General features: G+C 47.3%; 1 protein-coding gene across 3 annotated transcripts in view; it reads left to right on the plus strand.

Moving 5' to 3' along the window:
• The window catches only part of CADM4 (cell adhesion molecule 4), a 163,507-nt gene that overhangs the window by 79,975 nt on the left and 61,928 nt on the right, over positions 1-21,604 (plus strand). Inside the window, exon 1 of one of the 3 annotated variants that reach the window (XM_034437975.3) lies at positions 11,151-11,232. The exons of the other annotated variants lie outside the window; for them this stretch is intronic. Within the exon in view, the coding sequence (XP_034293866.2) occupies positions 11,166-11,232 (67 nt within the window). The 5' untranslated portion in view covers positions 11,151-11,165. Of the gene's footprint in view, positions 1-11,150; positions 11,233-21,604 lie in introns of those variants that run through there. 3 annotated transcript variants of the gene reach the window in all.

Raw genomic sequence — 21,604 nt, forward strand, 5'->3', positions numbered from 1 at the left:
GCTGGCTTCCGACAAGCAGAGTCAATGAGGGAAGCCAGACTCGCTTAATGACAGCAGGATTCGCTGAACAACTGCCGCAATCTGCTTAACAACCGTGACCGAAAGGCCCATAAAAGGAAAAATAAGTACAGATACATCATCACGCACTATGTAATTCTACGGTGTTATGTGGTGATGACGATAATTCGCAATAGTTGAACGAACTGTATTCGTGCCATGGAAAAACCGAAGCGGACAGAAGCATTATGAGCCAGTTTGGTCTCCCAAACTTGGCAACTTTAAGACTTGTGGACTTCAACTCCCAGAATTCCCTACCCAGTGGGTTTGGCTGACTGGATGGGTGTGGCCAACTGGGTGGACGTGGCCAACTGGACTCCACTCCCCAAACTGCTGGCATGTTTCTCTGTGGTGCTTTTCAGCTGGTTTTATCCGGTTCGGGTGAACTGGTAGCGACGGCTGCGGGAGGCTCCGCCCACCCATCCGGACATTGATGCTCTGAGCGTGAGCAGAAGGTTCTGCGCATGCACGGAGGTGGTGCGCACGCTCACATTTGCAAACCAGTAGTGAAGGTACGTGAATACCATTACTGATGTTTCCTCTTCACATTGGGTAGGCCAGGATAGCCTCGCGGGCCAGATCCGACCACATCATGGACTGGATCCGGCCTGTGGGCCTTGAGATTGACACCCCTGCTCTAATGCCTTCATCCAAGCTGGTTGCAGAAAGAGAAGCTGGCTCCCCTGCTTAGGGAGACCCCCAGAGTTTCCAGGCCTGCTGACAGTTCCCGGGATTGCAAGTTGACTTCTCGGGCAGAGACAGATTGACAAATTGGAGGAAATTCGAGTGGAGTCACAGCGATGATGAATGCATCACTGTAAGGCAGTTTGGGAGAGATTTACTGGGCTGGAGACCTAGTTCTGCTGTTCCTCGGAGGCGGGGGGGTGGGGATGTGAGATGGAACCAGGGTGGGTTATACATGGGCTCTCTCGGCTTGCAATTTGCAGGCATTCCTTGCCTTCCTGTTGGCAGCAGTAGAGACAGGATTTATAGATCTGCTAAAATCTCGGAAGAGTCTCTGCAAAATATTCCCTCCCCGATGGGTATATACATTTGACAGGTGGAGGGTGTACATCAGGGGTGTCAAACTCGATTTCATTGAGGGCCGCATCAGGGTGGTGTTTGACCTTGAGGGGCCAGGGTGGGCGTGGCCAGAGTGGGCACGGCCAGCTCGATGTCATTCATGTTGGGGGCGCCTCTGGCGGCCTGAGCGCTCTGCTAGCAAAAACGGGCTCCCGAGTTCCGTTTTCGGCTGCTACGGTCTTCTGCAACCCTCTGCCAGCGAAAATGGAACTGGGGAGGGCAGCCCTCCCAAACTCCGTTTTCATTGGCAGAGGCACCGCGGGCCGGTCCTTCCCTGTTTCCAGGGCAGCCCCTTGCAGGCTGGATCTGGCCCACGGGCCTCGAGTTTGATACCCCTGGTGTACATTGTACTGATAGTCCTGGACTTACAACTTTTCATTTGGTGACTGTCGAAAGTTACAACGGCAGTGAAAAAAGCAACCCTCGACAGTTCTTCACACTTACGACTGTTGTAGCATCCTCGTAGTCACATGATTTACATTTGGATACTTGGCGTCCGACTCAAATTTATGACGGTTGCAGTGTCCCCGAGGTCACGTGATCCCCTTTTTGCAACCTTCTGACCAGCAAAGTTAATGGGGAAGATCAGATTCACTTAACAGCCATGTTGCTAATTGAACAATTGCAATGGTTCACTTAACAAACGTGGCACGGAAAGTTGTAAAATGGGGCAAAACTCACTTAACAAACGTGTCACTTAACAACATACATGTTGGGCTCAGTTGTGGTTGTAAATTGAGGACTACCTGTAGTCCTCAGCTTACAGCTACCCTGTTTCCCCAAAAATAAGACCTCCCCTGATAATAAACCCAATCGGGCTTTTGAGTGCATGTGCTAAAATAAGCTTCCCCCCGAAAATAAGCCCTCCCCAAAAATATTTAAACACAGAGCTGGAAATCAGATAAGACGGCAAGAGGAGCCCCATCTTGCTCCACGCGCCCCAAAATAATAAGACCTCCCCCAAAATAAGGCCAAGCGCTTATTTCGCGGTTCCAAAAAATATAAGACGGCCTTATTTTATGGGGAAGCACAGTATTCGTTTAGTGACCGTTCAAAGTTAAAACAGCACTGAAAAATATGACTTACGACCGGTCCTCACAGTTATGATCATTGCAGCATCCATTGATCAAAACCCTGGTCTACAATGATGACGTTCAGAGTTTCATTCCGTAATATCCATCTTACGTCTGTCTCTCTTTTTAATTAAGGGAGGGCGACTGCTCTAAAACTGTAAAGTTTTAATCCTTCTTTAAAATCATCTTAAGTAAGCAGTCTTTGCACATCTTAGGGTGATAAATTTTGCAAATTACTTCTAATCAGCTTTATTTGGTGACTCCCATGTTTTGGGTCTATTTGTTCAGAGCTGGGGGAGATCAGACCTCCTCTATTTATTCTCTTCACATCATTAATGGCTGCATTAAATATTTTCTTCTGCACACATCCTCATTACGAATTCAGGTAATTGAGAGGTTGAAACGGGAGAGGTGAAAACGTACACGCTGGATTCACCTCCCAGGATCACCCATTTCCACCTTTCAGGGCATTTCAGAAGAGTTGTTTCCAATAAAAACATATTTTCCTTTTCAATTAAGCGCTTTGTCACAATTTCCGCTCCAGGCCAAATTGTGGTTAACTATTTCTTACTGGTGGGGGAAAAGGCAGATTATGGCTTCTAATTCTGACTTTTCAACAAATCGTAGGACAGGCGTCTGCAACTTTAAATACTCAAAGAGCCATTTGGACCCGTTTCCCACAGAAAACAAAACAGTGGGAGCCACAAAACCTGGGTGGGCGTGGCCAACTCAATGTCACTCACTTCCACAAGTCACATGACCCCCCCCAGCCACCCCTACCCAGCCGGTCATTAGGGCAGAGAACCAGTTGTTAAAAAACACCGGGAACCACAAAATCCTTTTGACATCTCTCTCTCTCCCCCTCCCTTCCTCTCTCCCCCCCTCTCTCCCTCTCTCTGTATCTCTCTATGGCTCTCTCTCTCCTCCTCTCTCTGTATCTCTCTATGGCTCTCTCTCTCCCTCTCTCTGTATCTCTCCATGGCTCTCTCTCTCTCCCCCTCTCTCTGTATCTCTCTATGGCTCTCTCTCTCCCCCCCTCTCTCTGTATCTCTCTATGGCTCGCTCTCTCCCCCTCTCTCTGTATCTCTCTATGGCTCTCTCTCTCCCCCTCTCTCTGTATCTCTCTATGGCTCTCTCTCTCCCCCCCTCTCTCTGTATCTCTCTATGGCTCGCTCTCTCCCCCTCTCTCTGTATCTCTCTATGGCTCTCTTTCTCCCCCTCTCTCTGTATCTCTCTATGGCTCTCTCTCTCTCCCCCTCTCTCTGTATCTCTCTATGGCTCGCTCTCCCCCCCTCTCTCTGTATCTCTCTATGGCTCTCTTTCTCCCCCTCTCTCTGTATCTCTCTATGGCTCTCTCTCTCTCCCCCCCTCTCTGTATCTCTCTATGGCTCTCTTTCTCCCCCTCGCTCTGTATCTCTCTATGGCTCTCTCTCTCTCCCCCTCTCTCTGTATCTCTCTATGGCTCGCTCTCCCCCCCTCTCTCTGTATCTCTCTATGGCTCTCTTTCTCCCCCTCTCTCTGTATCTCTCTATGGCTCTCTCTCTCTCCCCCCCTCTCTCTGTATCTCTCTATGGCTCTCTCTCTCCCCCTCTCTCTGTATCTCTCTATGGCTCTCTTTCTCCCCCTCTCTCTGTATCTCTCTATGGCTCGCTCTCTCCCCCTCTCTCTGTATCTCTCTATGGCTCTCTTTCTCCCCCTCTCTCTGTATCTCTCTATGGCTCGCTCTCTCCCCCTCTCTCTCTGTATCTCTCTATGGCTCTCTCTCTCCCCCTCTCTCTGTATCTCTCTATGGCTCGCTCTCTCCCCCTCTCTCTGTATCTCTCTATGGCTCTCTCTCTCCCCCTCTCTCTGTATCTCTCTATGGCTCGCTCTCTCCCCCTCTCTCTGTATCTCTCTATGGCTCTCTTTCTCCCCCTCTCTCTGTATCTCTCTATGGCTCTCTCTCTCCCCCCCTCTCTCTGTATCTCTCTATGGCTCTCTCTCTCCCCCTCTCTCTGTATCTCTCTATGGCTCGCTCTCTCCCCCTCTCTCTGTATCTCTCTATGGCTCTCTCTCTCCCCCTCTCTCTGTATCTCTCTATGGCTCGCTCTCTCCCCCTCTCTCTGTATCTCTCTATGGCTCTCTCTCTCCCCCTCTCTCTGTATGTCGCTGTCTGTGCCCTGGCTGTTTCTCCATCCCCCGCTGTCACCCTTACCTTCTCAGACCAGGCGAGGAGTGACTGGGAGGGGAGGGCAAGGGGCGGGGCCAGCCAGTGATGGGATCACCTGACATGGAGCCACAGCAGAGGGCCCAAAGAGCCGCATGCGGCTCCGGAGCCATAGGTTGCTGACCCCTGTCCTAGGATGTTCAACTAACCATGGTTTGGGCTGATTCAGTGGTATAGGAAATGTGGTTAGATTAAACAAGAACGTTCTTTCTTGTTAGTTTAAACTTGTTAGTTTAAACAAGTTGACAGTTATTTTGTGTGCCACAACTGGAGAGAAAAGTGGGTTGTGCTCAAATTGTCTTGCTTGTTCCCACAATACCATTCTCCTGCCCCTCTTGTCCTCAAGATATATTGCAATCAAACTCCCATATTGCAAAGACAGTTATTGGAATTGATTAAAGTTTAAATCTTAACACATCTGGAAGGTGCAGGCTGGAGGAAGATTGCCCTAAAGGTGATTTAGCTTGAAATACATTCATGTTTTCCTTTGGGATATAGTAATCATCCTGCAACCAGCTTTGGATGTGAAGTGGGTTCACACCCACAAAATAAGCCACACCCACAGAACCGGTAGTAAAAAAATTTAGAACCCACCCCTGACCTGTACCCATAGAAGGAGCAACCTCCTTTTCTTAGCTGCCAGGGCAGTTTTCAAGATTCCCTTCGCTGAGCATCTGACATTTTTCGAGAGCGAAGGAAAGCTGCCTGCTGAGAACTGGCAGATGATCCTGATTTAAGTCCTAAAATTCTTTATTTGGATAATCAGCTATTCACACTACGCCAACAAATATGGGAAGCGTAGAATTGTCCATGTCTTACTCCACTCCAGAGTTGGTTACCTCCTTTACTGAAAGGATAACCTATCTATCTTTTTTAAAAAGAGCGTTTAGGTAAAAGTAAAGGTTCCCTCGCACATATGTACTAGGGAATGGAGATTTTGCAGTATCCTTCCCCTGCCACGCCCACCAAGCCACGCCCACAGAACTGGTAGTAAACAAACAGTGAGCTAAGCAAGCAATATCAGAAATCAGGCAACACACTACGGTTTAATGATAGGTGTGTGAACCAGCCTAATCACACTTTATTCAGCAAACGAGAACCGGCAGAGTTGCATTTGTGCAAAGTGAAAGCCAGGCCATAGGTTCCTGGATCTGCCCTCTCTTGGATCACTTCCGCACCAGGGCCAGTTCAAAAGCAGCTTCAGATGTTTGCAATCTCACGGGGTTGACTGTGCTCAAGGATCTGAGCAGTGATGGGTTCCTCCTGGTTCGGTCCGGTTCGGCTGAGCCGGTAGCGGTGACGATATGACGTCACCGAACCGGTTCTCCCCCCCTGCCCTCCCTCCCACCCACGTTATTCTTACCTTTTATTTGGTCCCACCCCCAATCTATTGCTGCCTCCTGAGTCCCAGCTGATGACTAGAGGGAAAAAAACTGTTTAAACTGTTGCCGCGGGGCTTCAAAGGGCCGTCCTACAGCTGATCAGTGTTAAAAGCAAACAAATGAGTCGGGTTGTAAGTGCGAGGACTTGGTTGTAAGTGCGAGGACTTTCCAGAAATGACTGACCAGCTAGCCATGCCCACCTAGTCACATGACCTCCAAGCCACACCCACAAAATAAGCCACGCCCACAGAACCTGGTTGTTAAGCGAATCTGGATGTCCCCATTGACTTTACTGGCAGGAAGGTTGCAAAAGGAGATCACATGACCATGAGACACTGCGGCTGTCATAGATACGAGTCAGTTGTCAAGCGTCTGAATTTTATTCACCAGACCTTGGGGATGCTGCAGCAGTCGTAAGTGTGAAACATGGTACTAAGTCATTTTTTTACAGTAGCGTTCTAACTTCGAATGGTCACTAAATGAACTGTTGTAAGTTGAGGACCAGACATCTAACCATGTTGTGGTCCGCCAGCAGCCTGCGGAGCTGGCCACGGAGTTGGACAGCGATGAGACTGAGGAAGAACATGGGCCAGTCCTGGAGGCTGGGGAAGGCCCGGATGAGAGCTCTGCATCGGAGGCAGAGATGGGGCCAGGGCCATCGGGGAGTGATATGCGGACTCCGGAGCCTCCAGAGGCTAACAGTAGAGAGGCAGAGGAACAGGAGGAGCCTGTTCCTAGTGCACGTATGAGAAGAGCTGCCAGAAGGCAGGAGCAGCTAAAGCAGAGAGGACGACTCAGGAGTAAGGCCAGGAGATGATTGGCCCCTCCCATAAGGCTTAAAAGACCATTAACGGCTCATGGCCTCTTTGCCAGAAAACAACGTTGAGAGAATTGCTTCTAGTTTGGCTGTAGTTATTTCTTCTGCTTCTGAACTTTTGCCAAGAAAAGCCTTTGGCAGTTTGCCTACTTATCCCAAAGTCGGTGATAAACTGAGGAATGGTGTTTTGAAGAATTTGCTTTAATTTAGTTTGGACGACGCTGAGAACGAGTTAATTCTCAGCTGTTCTAATAAAGACTTGTTTGTTTTCGAACTGTTTGCATTTAATACTAACTACTTGGGCCTGGGTCACACCAAACCAAGAGCTGCGCATTGTGATGCACAGGTGTGAGTGATGGCAAACTCTTTATGAGCTGATCCGAGCCCCAGCGCCCACTCAATCCATGAAGAATTGTGAAGAAGTGAATTGCTTGAATGAACTGGTGGTGAACGCTTTTTGAAAATCAATTCCAGAAAGCTTTTGAAGGAGATGTATTAAAAAATGTCTCCAGATTTATCACTTCCTGCAACACTAGTTCTAAGAAATAAATTGAAGAGCTCTCAAAGTTATTGAGACAAATCTTCCGGATGGGCCTTTTCCTCCTTGGGTGGAAGCTGTTGTGGATGGCGATGAAAATATTTATTTATTTATTTATTAGTTCGATGTATATGCCGCCCTTCTCTGGAGACTCAGGGCGGCTTACAATGCATTAAGCAATAGCCTTCATTCTTTTGTATATACCTGCTTAGTAGGGCTTTCGCCCCCCCCTCCCCAAGCGGTGTTCTTTTTTATACAAAGTCATCTTATTGCCCCCACAATCCGGGTCCTCATTTTACCTACCTCGGAAGGATGGAAGGCTGAGTCAACCTTGAGCCTGGTGAGATTTGAACTTGCAGTAATTGCAGGCAGCTGGCACCTAAGTGCTACTTTAACAGCACTTAGTCCACTGCGCCACCAAGGCTCTTATTCCTGGGATATTGTCCCCGGGCCTACCGTCTGTGCCCACCATAGCCTGTTCTCCTCTTTTTTGGGGGGTGGGGGGTTCCTTCAGGTTTCATCTCAAGCGTTACATTATTCAATAGCCCACACAGCTTGTGCAACATCTTCCAGAATCTTGTTTGTGTTACTTGCGTGAGACCACAAAAGGAGTCTGGTGTGCAGACGTTTCTGTTGTGCGCGTAGGTAGTCCGTATCATCAGTTGTACAATCTCCAATTGCAAGCGTAATATACTTTAGGTGAAACATCGATTTTTTTTAAAGAAATAACTTCACGTTAGCCACTTTGAAATCAAGAAAAATAATAATGAGCCTCTCATCTGGCTTTGAGCGGATGTTTTATATCCCAAATCTCTAGTCCCACCTTGAGCACGAAAGCCAGCTGGATGACTTTGGGCCAATCACCAGGAGACTAGGAGTTCTAGTTCCACCTTGGGCACGAAAGCCAACTGGGCGATTTGGACCAATCACCAGGAGACTCTGAGTTCTGGTCCCGCCTTAGTCATGAAAGCTGGCTTGGTGATTTGGACCAATCACCAGGAGACTCTGAGTTCTAGTTCCACCTTAGGCACGAAACTAGGAGTTTTAGTCCCGCCTTGAGCACGAAAGCCAGCTGGATCACTTTGGGCCAATCACCAGGAGACTAGGAGTTCTAGTTCCACCTTAGGCACGAAAGCCAACTGGGCGATTTGGGCCAATCACCAGGAGACTCTGCGTTGTAGTCCTGCCTTGAGAATGAAAGCCAGCTGGGTGATTTGGGCCAATGACCAGGAGACTAGGAGTTCTAGTCCCGCCTTAGGCACGAAAGCCAGCTGGATGATTTTGGACCAATCACCAGGAGACTAGGAGTTCTAGTCCCGCCTTAGGCACGAAAGCCAGCTGGGTGATTTTGGACCAATCACCAGGAGACTAGGAGTTCTAGTCCCGCCTTAGGCACGAAAGCCAGCTGGGTGATTTTGGACCAATCACCAGGAGACTAGGAGTTCTAATTCCACCTTAGACACAAAACCCAACTGGGTGGTTTGGGCCAATCACCAGGAGACTAGGATTTCTAGTCCCGCCTTAGGCACGAAAGCCAGCTGGGTGACTTTGAGCCAGTCCCTCTGTCTCAGCCCAACCCACCTCACAAGGTTGTTGTTGTGAGGAAAATAGGAGGAGGAAGGTGTGTTGGATAGGTTTTGTCGCCTTCTGTTATTTGTAAAAACAATGCAGGGAGTCCTCAACTTTACAACCATGTGAAGTTGCGATGGCACCGAAAAAAAGTGACTTATGACCCATCCATGCACTTGCAACCGTTTCAGCATCCCCGTTGGTCACATGATCAAAATCCAGGCGTTTGGCATTTATGATGGTTGCATCGTCTTACAATCGCCATTTTTGGCCTTCCCAGCCAGTTTCCAACAAGCAATGGGGAAACCGGATTTGCTTAATGCTGGCTGGGGGATTCTGGGAGTTGAAGTCCAGGAGGTCCTAAAGTTGCCAGAGTTGGATAGCTTTGCTCTATGCGGTAATGATAATAGATTCTTGAATCATGCCCACCCCTCAGTTAAAACCTTACTTCTCCAGAGCTCTGAGATGAAAAAAAAAGCAAACAAACCATCATAGATTGTTTGATTGAGGTGAGACTAGAACCAACATGTTCTAATACATGTTGTTAAAGTAGGAAACAGAGCCGTGTGCCTTGATCTATTTAAGGCCCCTTTTTTTTTCTCGAAAGTCTCTTGCAAAGATTCACTTTCAGGTCGGAGTAAATCCTAAATAGGATTATGCCATCCAGAACATGATTGCAAAGCCAAACTATAAATCCAGATTTATACGTTAAGGGTTTTTTTTTCCCTCCTGTTCTCTGAATATATTATGCAAATGAAGCCAAATTTATTCTGCCTGTATTAATGGCTTAGGCTTGCATCAATATAGACACAAAACCCCCACGCAGGATATATACATTGGGTAAAAAAACTGGGGGGTTTTTTTGTGGGTTTTTTGGTCTCATTCTTCTATGCACGCATTAAGAATGGCAAAAGCACGCATGTGTGCCTTTTTAAAATTTGTTTTAAAATGGGTGAAATCCCTCAGGAGTGTCGAAATGTCCTGAGGTTTCTGTTGCTTGTTGCAACAACTCAGATGAAACATTGGCTAGGACTTTTATTTATTTTTACCCGCACCATTTCATGAGGTTATATAATGTTGCTCGCCAGTCGATAGTAAAATTGTTTTTTTTTGGTCCACCTGTGTCATAAAATTTTTAGCAGGCATAGCACTTTTTTTTTTTTTTTTTGCACCTGGGAAGACTAAAATAGGGCATCTCTAAAATGTGATTTTTTTCCCCCCCGTCATCGCTCAAAAATGGTTCTGATCCCACAAAGTTGGCTGTGCTTGACAAAAATTGGTTTATTTCTCAGCGTCGTAGTCCTTGACGTATAACCGCTATTGAGCCCAACATTCCTGTTGCTAAGCGAGTCAGTTGTTAAAGGGAATTGTGCTCCGTTTTACGACAGGTTTTTTTTTGCCACAGTTGTTAAGCCAACCCTTGCAGTTGTTAAGTGAATTGTGTGGTCGTTAAATGAATCTGGCTTCTTCAGTGACTTTGCTTGTCAGAAGCCAGCTGGGGAGGGTCTCAAATGGCGATCGTGTGACTGTGCGTCATAAATACATGTGCGTTGCCAAGCACCCGAATTTTGATCACGTGACCGTGGGGATGCTACAATGGTCATACGTGTGAGAATTGGCCATAGGTCGCTTTTTCCAGTGCCATTGCAACTTCCAACTAAATGAGCAGTTGTAAATTGAGGATTACCTATAATTACACCATATTGGAAGCCGCAAAACATTTACACTTCAGAGAAAATGCTATAACTCTCTCGGGAACTGGTGAGTAGTTTTATTTACACATTTGCAAAATCTCTTGCCTTTCCCCCCACCTCCACATTCCTTGTGATTTCTACATCCCTACCTACGAATTGCTCCAATGTTGTTGCTTTGGTTTTTTTTGATTTTGGTTTTTTGCGTAGTTGGACCAAACAAACGGATAATGAAAAGAATACAGATAAAAGGGTCCTGCAAGCCATTTATTTATCCTTTTGTGTGGAGACAGGTGTGATGGGATTTTTGTTACTCAAACAGCTCGGGGCAGAGCAATAATTAAGTGAATTTCTTTGTCTCCCTGTTTTCGGTGTTTCGGAGTCAAGCGAAATTAACACAATCACTGATTTTGAGGGATTGGGGAATACAAATAGTGGCCGTGGGGACATTGAAGTAGAAGGATATCCGGGGCAGGCGTTAGGATAAATCAGATTGTCGTGAAGCTTAATTCAGTGGATATTAGCAAATCCACCACTACTATGCTGCAGTCATGAAAGTAAGTAAGTCGAGGAAGACAATTGGTGGTAGTCATCTGGTTCTCTCCGGTTCGAGCGAATCGGTAGCACAGCTGCAGGAGGCTCCGCCCACCCACCCAGATGTCATCACGTCCCATTTTTGACACTCCGCGCATGTGCTGTTGTCACTTCCAGCAGTTGCTGAATGAACCATTGTAAGTCAAGGACCTACCATGCCAGATTTTGATCACGTGACCCTGGGGTTGATCGATGCCACCGTCACAAATGCGAGGATCAATCGTAAGTCACTTTTTTCAGTGCCATTGTAAGTTTGATCAGTCACTGAATGAATGATCGTAGGCAGGGGTGGGGCCGCTGGGGGGTTCGCAGGGGTTCGGGAGAACCTCTAGCTAAGATTCTGTGCAGTTCGGAGAACCCTCAAATCCCACTCCTGGCTGGCCCTGCCCATCCTGCCCCTCCCCTCCCAGGAGTCCCCACGTGGCCCATTTTGGATGCAGGTAAGTGCAGGGCGTGTATGGAGGCTTGGGGAGGGTGAAAAACGGGCCTACCGGAAGTTTGGGAAGGCCGGAAACTGGCGCATTTCCAGCCTCCAGAGGGCCTCCGGAGCCTGGGGAGGCTGTTTTCGCTCTCCCAGAAGCTCAAGGGAAACCTCCAGAGCCCAGGGAGGGCAAAAACGCCTCCTCCCCGCCGTGGTATAGGAGGCCAACTAGGCCACACCCACCATGGCCAGACCCACCCAGCAACCGGGGCAGAGAACCCCTTGCTCAAATTTTTGATGCTCACCCCTGGTCGTAGGTCAAGGACTACGTATATTTCTTTTTCTTTTAAAATTGTTATATCGGTGTCTTTCCTGTAAAGATGTAAGAAATAGTAGGACATTTTTATTCGCTTGGGTGCAGTGAGGATTCTAAATTCGTTTCAGTGGTTACGAATGCAAAACCTGGAGGTGGTGATTAAATAAATCCAAGACTATCAAAAATAAAAAGGCTTATTCTTTTATGCTTCAAGGTGGGGAATAAAAAGGGAATATTTTTAGCATCTTTCAAGAGGAGAGGTTTCCTTCTGTCAGGGTCCTTAAACTGTGTCAGCAGGGTTTTTTTAAAAAAAAATATTATTATTTTTTTGCTAATACTCTCCCATCACAAAAATCTTGGTAGGTGGATTTGTGTGTCACAGATTATCCATACTAATGCCACCTTGAATAGCTGGGGAGCGGAGGGGAAAGGTGGAATAGGAATGAATGGTGAGTTTTAATTGGTATTTAAAGCATGGGACTAGCCCTTTGCCTTGGGCAAGGAGACACTCGGTATTAAAACGACTCTTCGCTCATTAAATATAGATGGGGTGGAGCGGGGATCATAGAGCAGGATTGTGTTTTCCACCTGCAACTCTTATGTGTGTTGCGTTGGTGCAGCCTACAGGTGTATAGGACAAAATCTGAGCCAGATACGATACTATGTGCATGTTAAAAGACATGCATTGGTAAGGAAGAGAGAGAGAGGGATGGATGGATCCCCTCTTCTCTCCCTCCCTCCCTCCTTCCTTCCTTCCCTCCCCCTCTCTCCCTCCCTCCCTGTGTTTCTCCACCTTAGCATCTTGAAGTCTGGACTTCAACTCCCAGAATTCCCCCAGCCTGCAAGAATTCTGGGAGTTGAAGTCCAGACCTCTTCCAAGATGCCAAACTGTGCCCTCTTTTGCCCTCCAGCACCTCCTTCCTTCGGCTAACGGGTAGGTTTCCCCTTCCAGCTGTTTGCACAGCTGGAAAAAGGCTCCTGGAATATCAATCAGGCCCCGACGGAGAGGTCAGAGCCATGCAAGGGGAGAGCGGTTAGTTTTCAAGGATGAGCAACCTGGCCACATTTCATGCTGCCTGCCTCCTTTCTCATCCCCCCCCCCGACTCACCCCCACTTCCCGGATAGCAGAAGTCCTCGTGAGCTGAATCTCTGATTTGCTTGGATGCTGGCTCCTGGTGGAAGGAGACGCAGGGGAAGGATGGCACGTGGGGGCGGAGGAGATGCCAGGGTGCGCAGGCAGAAGTAGCAGCCAATTTAAGGGTGGGGAGGGAACCAGGCCTTTAAAAAAAAAAAAAAAAAAAACAACCTTGCAGGTAGCACCTGAATTATGGAAGGAGACAAACAGAGCAGCTGGGAGCTGGATAGAGTTAATCCAGGCACGTCTTTTTTGGCTTTTCCAAGTTGTGGGAAGCAGGCAGCTGCTTCTCATGCCGCGGTGACAGCAGCAAAAAAATAAAAAATAAAATAAAAATGGCCCTGTTCAATTCCACTCCCCCCTATTCAAGGGCTGGATTGATTTCTGAGTTCCATCTTCTTTTGAAAACGGCCACTTTTCCTTGGCCTGACCCTGCTCTGGCGCCTTTCTCGGCAGCCTGACGTGCGCGCAAGGCTTTTCCTGGCTCCAAAAATGAAGTGGCACAATTGAAATATTATTATTATTTTTTTTCCTATTTGCTCCTAACTCCGGTCCCTTAGGAGGTGATTAAGAGGTAAGTTTGAAGGTTCGGGGGAGTTGAAACGGTCCCCTTCCTCTCCTGGTTGGCAGGGAAGTCCCGTACAGGTAGTCCTCGAATTATGACCACAATTGAGCCCAACGTTTCTGTGGCTAAAGCAAGACAGTTAAGTGAGTTAGGTCTCATTTTACGACTCGTCTTGCTGCCTGTTGTTAAGGGCTAGGGTGAATCTGACTTTCCCTACTGACTTGGCTTATCAAAGAAGGTCTCAAAGGGTGAATCACGTGATCTGGAGGACATTGCAATCATCATAAATGCATGGCCAGGCGTCAAAATATCCAAATTTGGATCATGTGACCACGGAGATGCAGCAATGGTCGTAATCTTGAAAAACGGTCGTAAGTCACTTTTTTCAGTGCTGTTGTGGTTTTGATTTGTCATTAAACAAATGGTTGTAATCAGGAATGGAATTCGACGAACCGGATACTAATTTTACATCTGGTTCGCCGAACCGGTAGTTGCAAAGACTGACTGGCCCTGCCCACCCTGCCCCTCCCCTCCCACCCCGCCTCTCCCGAGAGTCTCCATGCGGCCTGTTTTGGATGCTAGGTATGTGCAGCGCACGGGCGGAGGCTCTGGGAGGGCAAAAAATGGGCCTCCCGGAAGTCTGGAAATGGGCCCATTTCCAGCCTCCGGAGGGCCTCCGAAGCCTGTGGGAGGTCATTTTCACCCTCCTGGAGGCTCAAGAAAAGCCTCTGGAGTTTGGGGAGGGTGAAAATCCCCGCCCTCCCCGCCGTGGTGCAGGAAGCTGAGTAGGCCACGCCTACCATGTCCACACCCACCCAGCATCTGGGCAGAAAACCGGTTGCTAAAATTTTTGAATCCCACCCCTGGTTCAGTGATGGGTTGCTCTCGGTTCGGACCGGTTCACAAGAACTGGTAGTAAAACTGGTAGTAAAACTGGCGGGAGGCTCCACCCACTGACCCGGATGTCATCATAGGGGATCTGTGCATACGCAGAAGCTTCTGCCCATGCGCAGAAGAGCGTGCGGGTGCGCAAGCGAAGCAAGAGCATGCGCGCTGCAAACCGGTAGTAAAGGTAAGTAGAACCCACCCCTGCCCTGATTGTAACTCAAGAGCTATGTGTACATACTCCAAAGGGTGTCTTTCTTGTAGAGTTCCTTTTAGAAAAGGCATTCCCTGTAAAGTGAAACTATGTGAATATATAGTTCTTTTAAGGTGGCCCTTAATGTAGAAACCCTTTTTACTGTATCATAGAACTCGAGAGGGACCCTCTGGGTCATCTAGTCTAACCCACTGAAATGTGCAGAAAGAAAACAAATTAAGCCATCCACCAGAAGGGACTGGCCAGCCTCTTCTTAAAACTTTCCAGAGATGGAGAACGCAGAATCTCCAGCAATTCCACTGTTGTGTAGATCTTGTTAAGGGGAAATATTTCCTTTTTATTCAAATGAAATCGAGGCAAATTGATACCCATTATTTCTGATCTTAGTTGTTGTCACCACAGTAAAGAGTTCTCTTGTCCATCTGCTTTGGAGCCATCTCTTTGTGCGTCTCAGCACAGCTTTCGTGCCTCCGTCCTTCTTAAGTTTTCTTTTCTTCAGGTTGAACATCCCAAAAGTGGACAATAGGAAAGGTGAGTTTTCTTTTGTAATAGTAGAGTAAGAGATAATGTTGTAATTAGATTTGCTGCAAAGGAAATCAGAGCCTTCCTTCCTTCCTTCCTTCCTTCCTTCCTTCCATCCATCCATCCATCCATCCATCCTGCCGGCTTGCCGGTCTGCCTCCCTTCTCCTCTTCTTCCTCCCTCCTTTTCTCCTTCCATTCCTTCCCCTCCCTCCCTCCTTCCCTCCCTCCCTCCCTCCCTCCCTCCCTTCTTTCTTTCTTTCTTTTTTCTATTTTCTTTCTCTTTCTCTCTCTTTTCTCTCTCTCCTTCTTTCTTTCCCTCTTTCTTTTCTTTCTCTTCATTTTTTCTTTCTCTTCTTTCTTCCATTCTCTACTGCTTTTACTCTTCATTAGTTTCTGTTAGCTTTTACGTTCTTTGCAAAACTTTTAATAGCAATTTGTAAAAAAAAAAAGGGGGGGGGGACACCCCGACAACGATTCATCTGTTTAAAAAGTAAATAAATATTGCCTGATTAATTGTGGATACCACTCGCAGTCGTAAAAAACATTTAACTGATCCGAAGTGGAAATCCTTTTTCTTTGGGAATGCTTAAAAAATAATAATAATAATAAACAGGTGGGTAATCTAAAAAGAGGCCAAGCTGCCAGTTTTCTCATTCATGCAGTTAAATGCATTTCCGATTCATCTTTTACACTTTTCTCCCGAACGCTCCCTGTTTTGTTTTTAGTCACTTTTTCTTTTGACCTACTTTCGTTTTAGGATTGCATCAACCTCTCTCGTTGCTTGCAAGCTGGTTATTTTTTTTGTTTTCCTTCCCTTTTAAATGCTTCCTAATGGGCTCTGGCTCCCAATTTTAAAATTGTTTTTTTTTTAAAAAAAAAAAAAACCAGGAGATTAAATTGTTTACCACCTGGATATGTGATGCTCTTTGGAGACAGACGCGTGTTGAGATATATTGAGATGCTTTGGCAGATGAGTTTGACTTCTACTTGTTGCTCTGGGGCCTAGAGGTCCATTCATAAAACCATTTTGACATGCGAGAGGCAGGCTGCCAGAATCAAAACCTACTCCGTGTTGGGGTGTGTGTGTGTGTATTGGTGTGCCCTCCACTCAAGAGCATAGAGTGCCTCTCCAATGCCCTGACTCAAGCGCTCATTGCGCTAATGAACTATGATCGCAGCATGTCAGTTGGTACATTCAGAGAAGCAGGGCTTCTGCCAGACATGGCAACGGATGGCGTAATTGATCCAAGCTGATTTCCATATGTAGCATTTGTGAATTAATTATTTTCCCCGGCTAAGACTTTGTAAATCACCAATTGGATGAGGATTGTGTCCTTCCCATCCTGTAATCTCTTTGGTTAAGCGGAGATTTACGTTTCTTAAAAAGTCTGGCCAGAGATTTTTTTTTATTTTTATTTCCGGTGTTAACGTTGGTATCGGTTGGTCTTGCTTCGCTCTCAAATCCTCAAGAGTTTTGTAAAGGAAGCATTCCTTTTCTTTAACGTATAGGGAGGTCCTTGACTTAACTTAGCCACGGTTCAAAATTGCAATGGTGCAGGGGGTCCTCGACTTACAATGGTTCGTTCAATGAACATTCAATGTTATGGCACTGAAAAAAGTGACTTACAACCGTTTTTCACAGTTACGGCTTTCGTAGCGTGCCCCATGATCGTGGGATCAAAATTCAGATGCTGGGCCACTGGTTCGTACTTATGACCGTGGCAGTGCCCGGAGGGTCACATTGGTTCCCTTTTGCGACCTTCTAACAAGCAAAACGAAGAGCCTTGGTAGAACAGTGGTTTAAAGCACCCTGTTATTAACACAGCTGCCTGCAATTACTGCAGGTTCGAATCTTACCAGGCTCAAGGTTGACTCAGCCTTCCATCCTTTCTAAGGTAGGTTAAATGAGGACCCAGTTTGTGGGGGCAATAAGCTGACTTTGTATAAATATACAAAAGTATGAAGGCTATTGCTTAACGCATTGTAAGCCGCCCTGAGTCTCCGGAGAAGGGCGGCATATAAATCAAATAAAAAAAAAAAAAATCAATGGGGAAGCCAGAGTCAACAACAACCGGGTTACTAACTTATCAAGGACAGTGATTCGCTTAACAACTGCGGCAAGAAAAGTCGTAAGATAGGGCAGAATTCGCTTAACAACTGTCTCACTTAACAGCAGAAATGTTGGACTCAACTGTGGTCATAAATTGTGGACTACCTGTAGACTTTTCAGCTCTGGATCCAAGGATTGCTTTCAACATTTGGATGCAGAAGACATCCAGGGACCTTCTTCCTGGAGACATTTTTTGGCGCAAAGCAATTTTAATGAGTCCTTTCCCATCGGATTCAGAAGTGTGGCCGAATTTCTCCCCAGCTCTTCCACTGATGAAATCCACCAGAGCAGTAGACCACGCAGTAGAGGCCGCAGCGACTTCTCTTGAAGTGGGTGCTTTGCGCCAGTGGAATCCGTTTAATTACATTTCTCCCAGCACACCAACGGTTCCTCTGCAGCGCTGCAGCGCACACAGTTGGGGAATTAATGTTTTAAAACCATGGCACTAAGTGGGAGATGTTATACCCCTGGCTTCTCCCATCGATTCTGTCTCTAGCTCTTTTCTCTCTCTCTGCTCGTTCCTGCTACCTCTTACGCGCCGTTGAGTCCCGCTAGCGAAGAATGAGAGGGGCAGAACCAGAACAAATGGCTGAAAAAGGAATGGATGGGTTTTCACTTGCGACAAAGCTAAAAAAACCTTTGGAGTGTGATTCATATTTTAATACAGAAAATTCTGAAAACGGAGATAAAAATGAAACCGGAATTCTTCCTTTTGAGTCTAATGGAAAAAGAACTGGAGATAAAATCTGGAACTTTGTTAACTATAGATGTCGACAGCAGCAAGACTATTGTATGCGCAAAAATGGAAGGATGCTTCGATTCCTACTGTGGAAGAATGGCTACAGAAGTTGATGGGAGTTGGCCAAAATGGCAAAACTGACTACCTTGGTTAAAGAAAAGAGCATAAGTACTTTTGTTTCCGCATGGAAACCACTTCTGAATTTCGTGCTTGATATGGCAAAGAATGAAACTCTGACTTTGGGCTTTACAGATTAGACTGATAGATCTTTATAGAGATGACTGGTTCATACTATTATGGAAAAGCAAAAAGCTGTGATTTGATGTTAATCGGGTGAAATCCAGCAGGTTCTGACAGGTTCTGGAGAACCGGTAGCGGGAATTTTGAGTAGTTCGGAGAACTGGCAAATACCACCTCTGGCTGGTCCCAGAATGGGGTGGAATGGAGATTTTGCAATATCCTTCCCCCTGGAGTGGGGAGGGAATGGGGATTTTGCAGCATCCTTCCCCATGGAGTGGGGTGGAAATGGAGATTTTGCAGTATCCTTCCCCTGCCACGCCTGCCAAGCCACACCACACCCGCCAAGCCACGCCCACAGAACCGGTAGTAAAAAAATGTGGATTTCACCACTGATGTTAATGCCTTATTTTACTGTAACAAGAGTTGGAAGTCAATGCTTCTTTTTCTTCCCCCGCCCCTCACCTATCTTTCCTCACTTCACTTCCCCCTTTCCCTTCCCCCCTCACTGCTCTTCTATTTCCTTTTGTATTTTGTAATACTCCATAACTTAATAAAAAAAAAGTTTATCTATATAAAAAAGGGAATGGGTGGGTTTTCCACCATGAACAGTTTGTAGGGTCTTTCCCTACAAACTGGTTGAAATCCAATTTTTTTTTACTACCGGTTCAGTGGGCGTGGCTTGGTGGGTGTGGTGGGGCTTGGTGGGCGTGGCAGGGGAAGGATACCGCAAAATCCCCATTCCCACCCCACTCCTGGGAGAAGGATATTGCAAAATCTCCATTCCCACCCCACTCTGGGGCCAGCTAGAGGTGGTATTTGCCAGTTCTCTGAACTGCTCAAAATTTCCGCTACCGGTTCTCCAGAACCTGTCAGAACCTGCTGGATTTCACCCCTGCTTTCCCCCCCAATAAATAAATAAAGAGAGACAAATGACTGAGAAATTGTGCGTCAGGCAATCCCCACTGCAGCGTTCCCACTACCCCACCGTTTCATGAAGATGAGCTGCAAATATTTTAATCGCATCCTGAGGCCACGAAGGAGAAACAACAATCCCGTGTCTGGTTGGAGATGGTTCTCCTTCAGTGTCCTGTTGCTGGAGAGATTGGATGACTACCAAGGGAAATGAGGAGTGGGAAGTAATTTGAGGAGAGGATGAGGATGGAGTTGGTCTAGGTCGGGGTCCCCAATCCCTTCTCCATGGCCCATTGGGAACCAGGCCATGCAAGCAGCGAGTACTCAATGCTCCATTTTGCACATGTCCGGGATTAGATTGTGCGCGCGAAACCAGCCTCACCCCCACCCCCACCATCACTGCTGTCAATCAACAGAGCGGGAAAGTTTGAGGATCGTTGATCTAGGTGGCCGTACCACAGTACAGATAATCCTCGATTTACAATCCCAGCTGAGCTCAAAGTTTGTTGCTCAGCAAGAAAGTTGTTATACGAGTTTTGTCCCATTTAAGACCTTTTTTTGTCACAGTTGTTAAGTGAATCACTGCCGCTGTTAAGTAACAGGTTGTTGAGTGAATCAGGCTTTTGCTTCTCAGAAGATCCCAAAAGGGGATTACATGATCCCAGGACATTGCAGCCATCCAGGGGTGGGATTCAGCCGGTTCGTACGGGTTCATGCGAACCGGTAGTTACCCATCCCGGCGCTATGCCGTCCTACTTAGTTGTGTTTTTTATGCCGTGCGCATGCGTGTAACTGCATGTGAGAGCAAAGTGCATGTGCAAAAAGCCACATGCATGCGTGGGAGGCACGCACGCACATTTTTTGTGCTAGGGCGAACCGATGGTTAAATTATGTGAAACCCACCTCTGCCACTGTCGTAAATACACGCCGCTTGCCACGCCTCTGAATTTTGATCACGTGACCACGGGGATATGCTGCAACGGTCGTCGGTGTGGAAAAAAAAATGTCCTACGTCGCTTATTTTCCCCCCCAGTGCCGTCGTAACTTCGAATGGTCACTAAATGAATGGTTGCAGGTGGAGGACTTCCTGTTGTGGAGTGTCGTCCGCCGTCGCAGGAGGGAGGGGCTCTTTCCCAGAGAGCAGAGAGATAAATCAGGGTGGAAATGGTGTTATGGAGGAAGAGGGTACAAGCAGACAACAAACCCCCCCCTTTCGCCCCCCCCCTCAGTAATTCACCAGGTATATCTAATAGTTATGCAGATCATTGCTTGCGTCTGGCAAGATTAATGTCAGGCCCAAGGAGCCAAGAACAACGCAGGGAGTTCGTTCAGAGTAGTTTCTTTATTGTTATTTGCTGTGGTAGACAGGACTCAGCTCGTGAATTATATCCCATTCAAACATTGCAGGCCATGGAACCCGTTAACCAAAATCAATTAGTCCCAGAAACCCAGATCATGAGGCCAGGCTCTGCAGACAGAATGTTGGGTATGTTGGAGCGAGGTTTTGGGGGGGTCCCCCCCCCCAAATGTTTCTTGTAGAGTCTGTAGGAATCGGAGCATTCTGCAGAATGTAGTTTGAAAAAAAATCTGAATTATACAGAATACGCGGCTCAGATCAAAGAAGGGTTCTCCCTCCCTCCCATTTTCCCTCCTTCCTTCCTTCCTTCCTTCCTTCCTTCCTTCCTCCATCCTTCCCTCCCCCTCTTCTCCTCCCTTCTCCTCTTTTCCTTCCTCCCTCCCTCCCTCCCTTTTTCCCTCCCTCCCCCTCTTCTCCTTCCTTCCACTCTTTTCCTCCCTCCCTCCTTTCTTCCTTCTCCTCTCTTCCTCTCTTCCTTCCTTCCCCCTTCCTTCCCTCCCTCCCCCTCTTCTCCTTCCTTCTCTTTTCCTTCCTTCCTCCCCTCCCTCCCTCCTTCTCTTCTCCTTCCTTCCACTCTTTCCCTCCCTCCGTTCTTCCTTCTCCTCTCTTCCTCTCTTCCTTCCTTCCCTCTTCCTTCCTTCCCTCCCTCCCCCTCTTCTCCTTCCTTCTCTTTTCCTCCCTCCCTCCTTCCTTCCTCCCCTCCCTCCCTCCTTCTCTTCTCCTTCCTTCCACTCTTTTCCTTCCTTCCTCCCTCCCTACTTCCTTCCTTCTCCTCTCTTCCTCTCTCCCTTCCCTCCCTCTTCCTTCCTTCCCTCCCTCCTCCTCTTCTTCTTCCTTCTCCTCTTTTCCTCCCTCCCTCCCTCCCTCCACTTTTCCTTCCTTCCTTCCTTCCTTCCTTCCTTCCTTCCTTCCTTCCTTCCTTCCTTCCCACAAAGATTCAAAATTAACATATTTGTCATGTCATAAAACCACCCTTCGTTGATTAGGGGCCAGAATCCTTGGTGTCATCTCTTTGAGGGGAGGTTAGGAGAGGCTGATGGCAACTTTAATGGCTGCAGCTCCCTTTACCCGCTGCATCAGCTGCGTTGAAGTCTCAGGGTGCTGAAAGGGTGAGGAAAAATTATTGTGTGGCATCCATATTCATAGGGGAGTCTTGTGGTTGCTTGTATTTCTTG

Source organism: Pantherophis guttatus, chromosome 10 (genome assembly GCF_059756535.1).
Source record: "Pantherophis guttatus breed Tessera chromosome 10, ASM5975653v1, whole genome shotgun sequence".
In the NCBI taxonomy this organism is placed as follows: Eukaryota; Metazoa; Chordata; class Lepidosauria; order Squamata; family Colubridae; genus Pantherophis; species Pantherophis guttatus.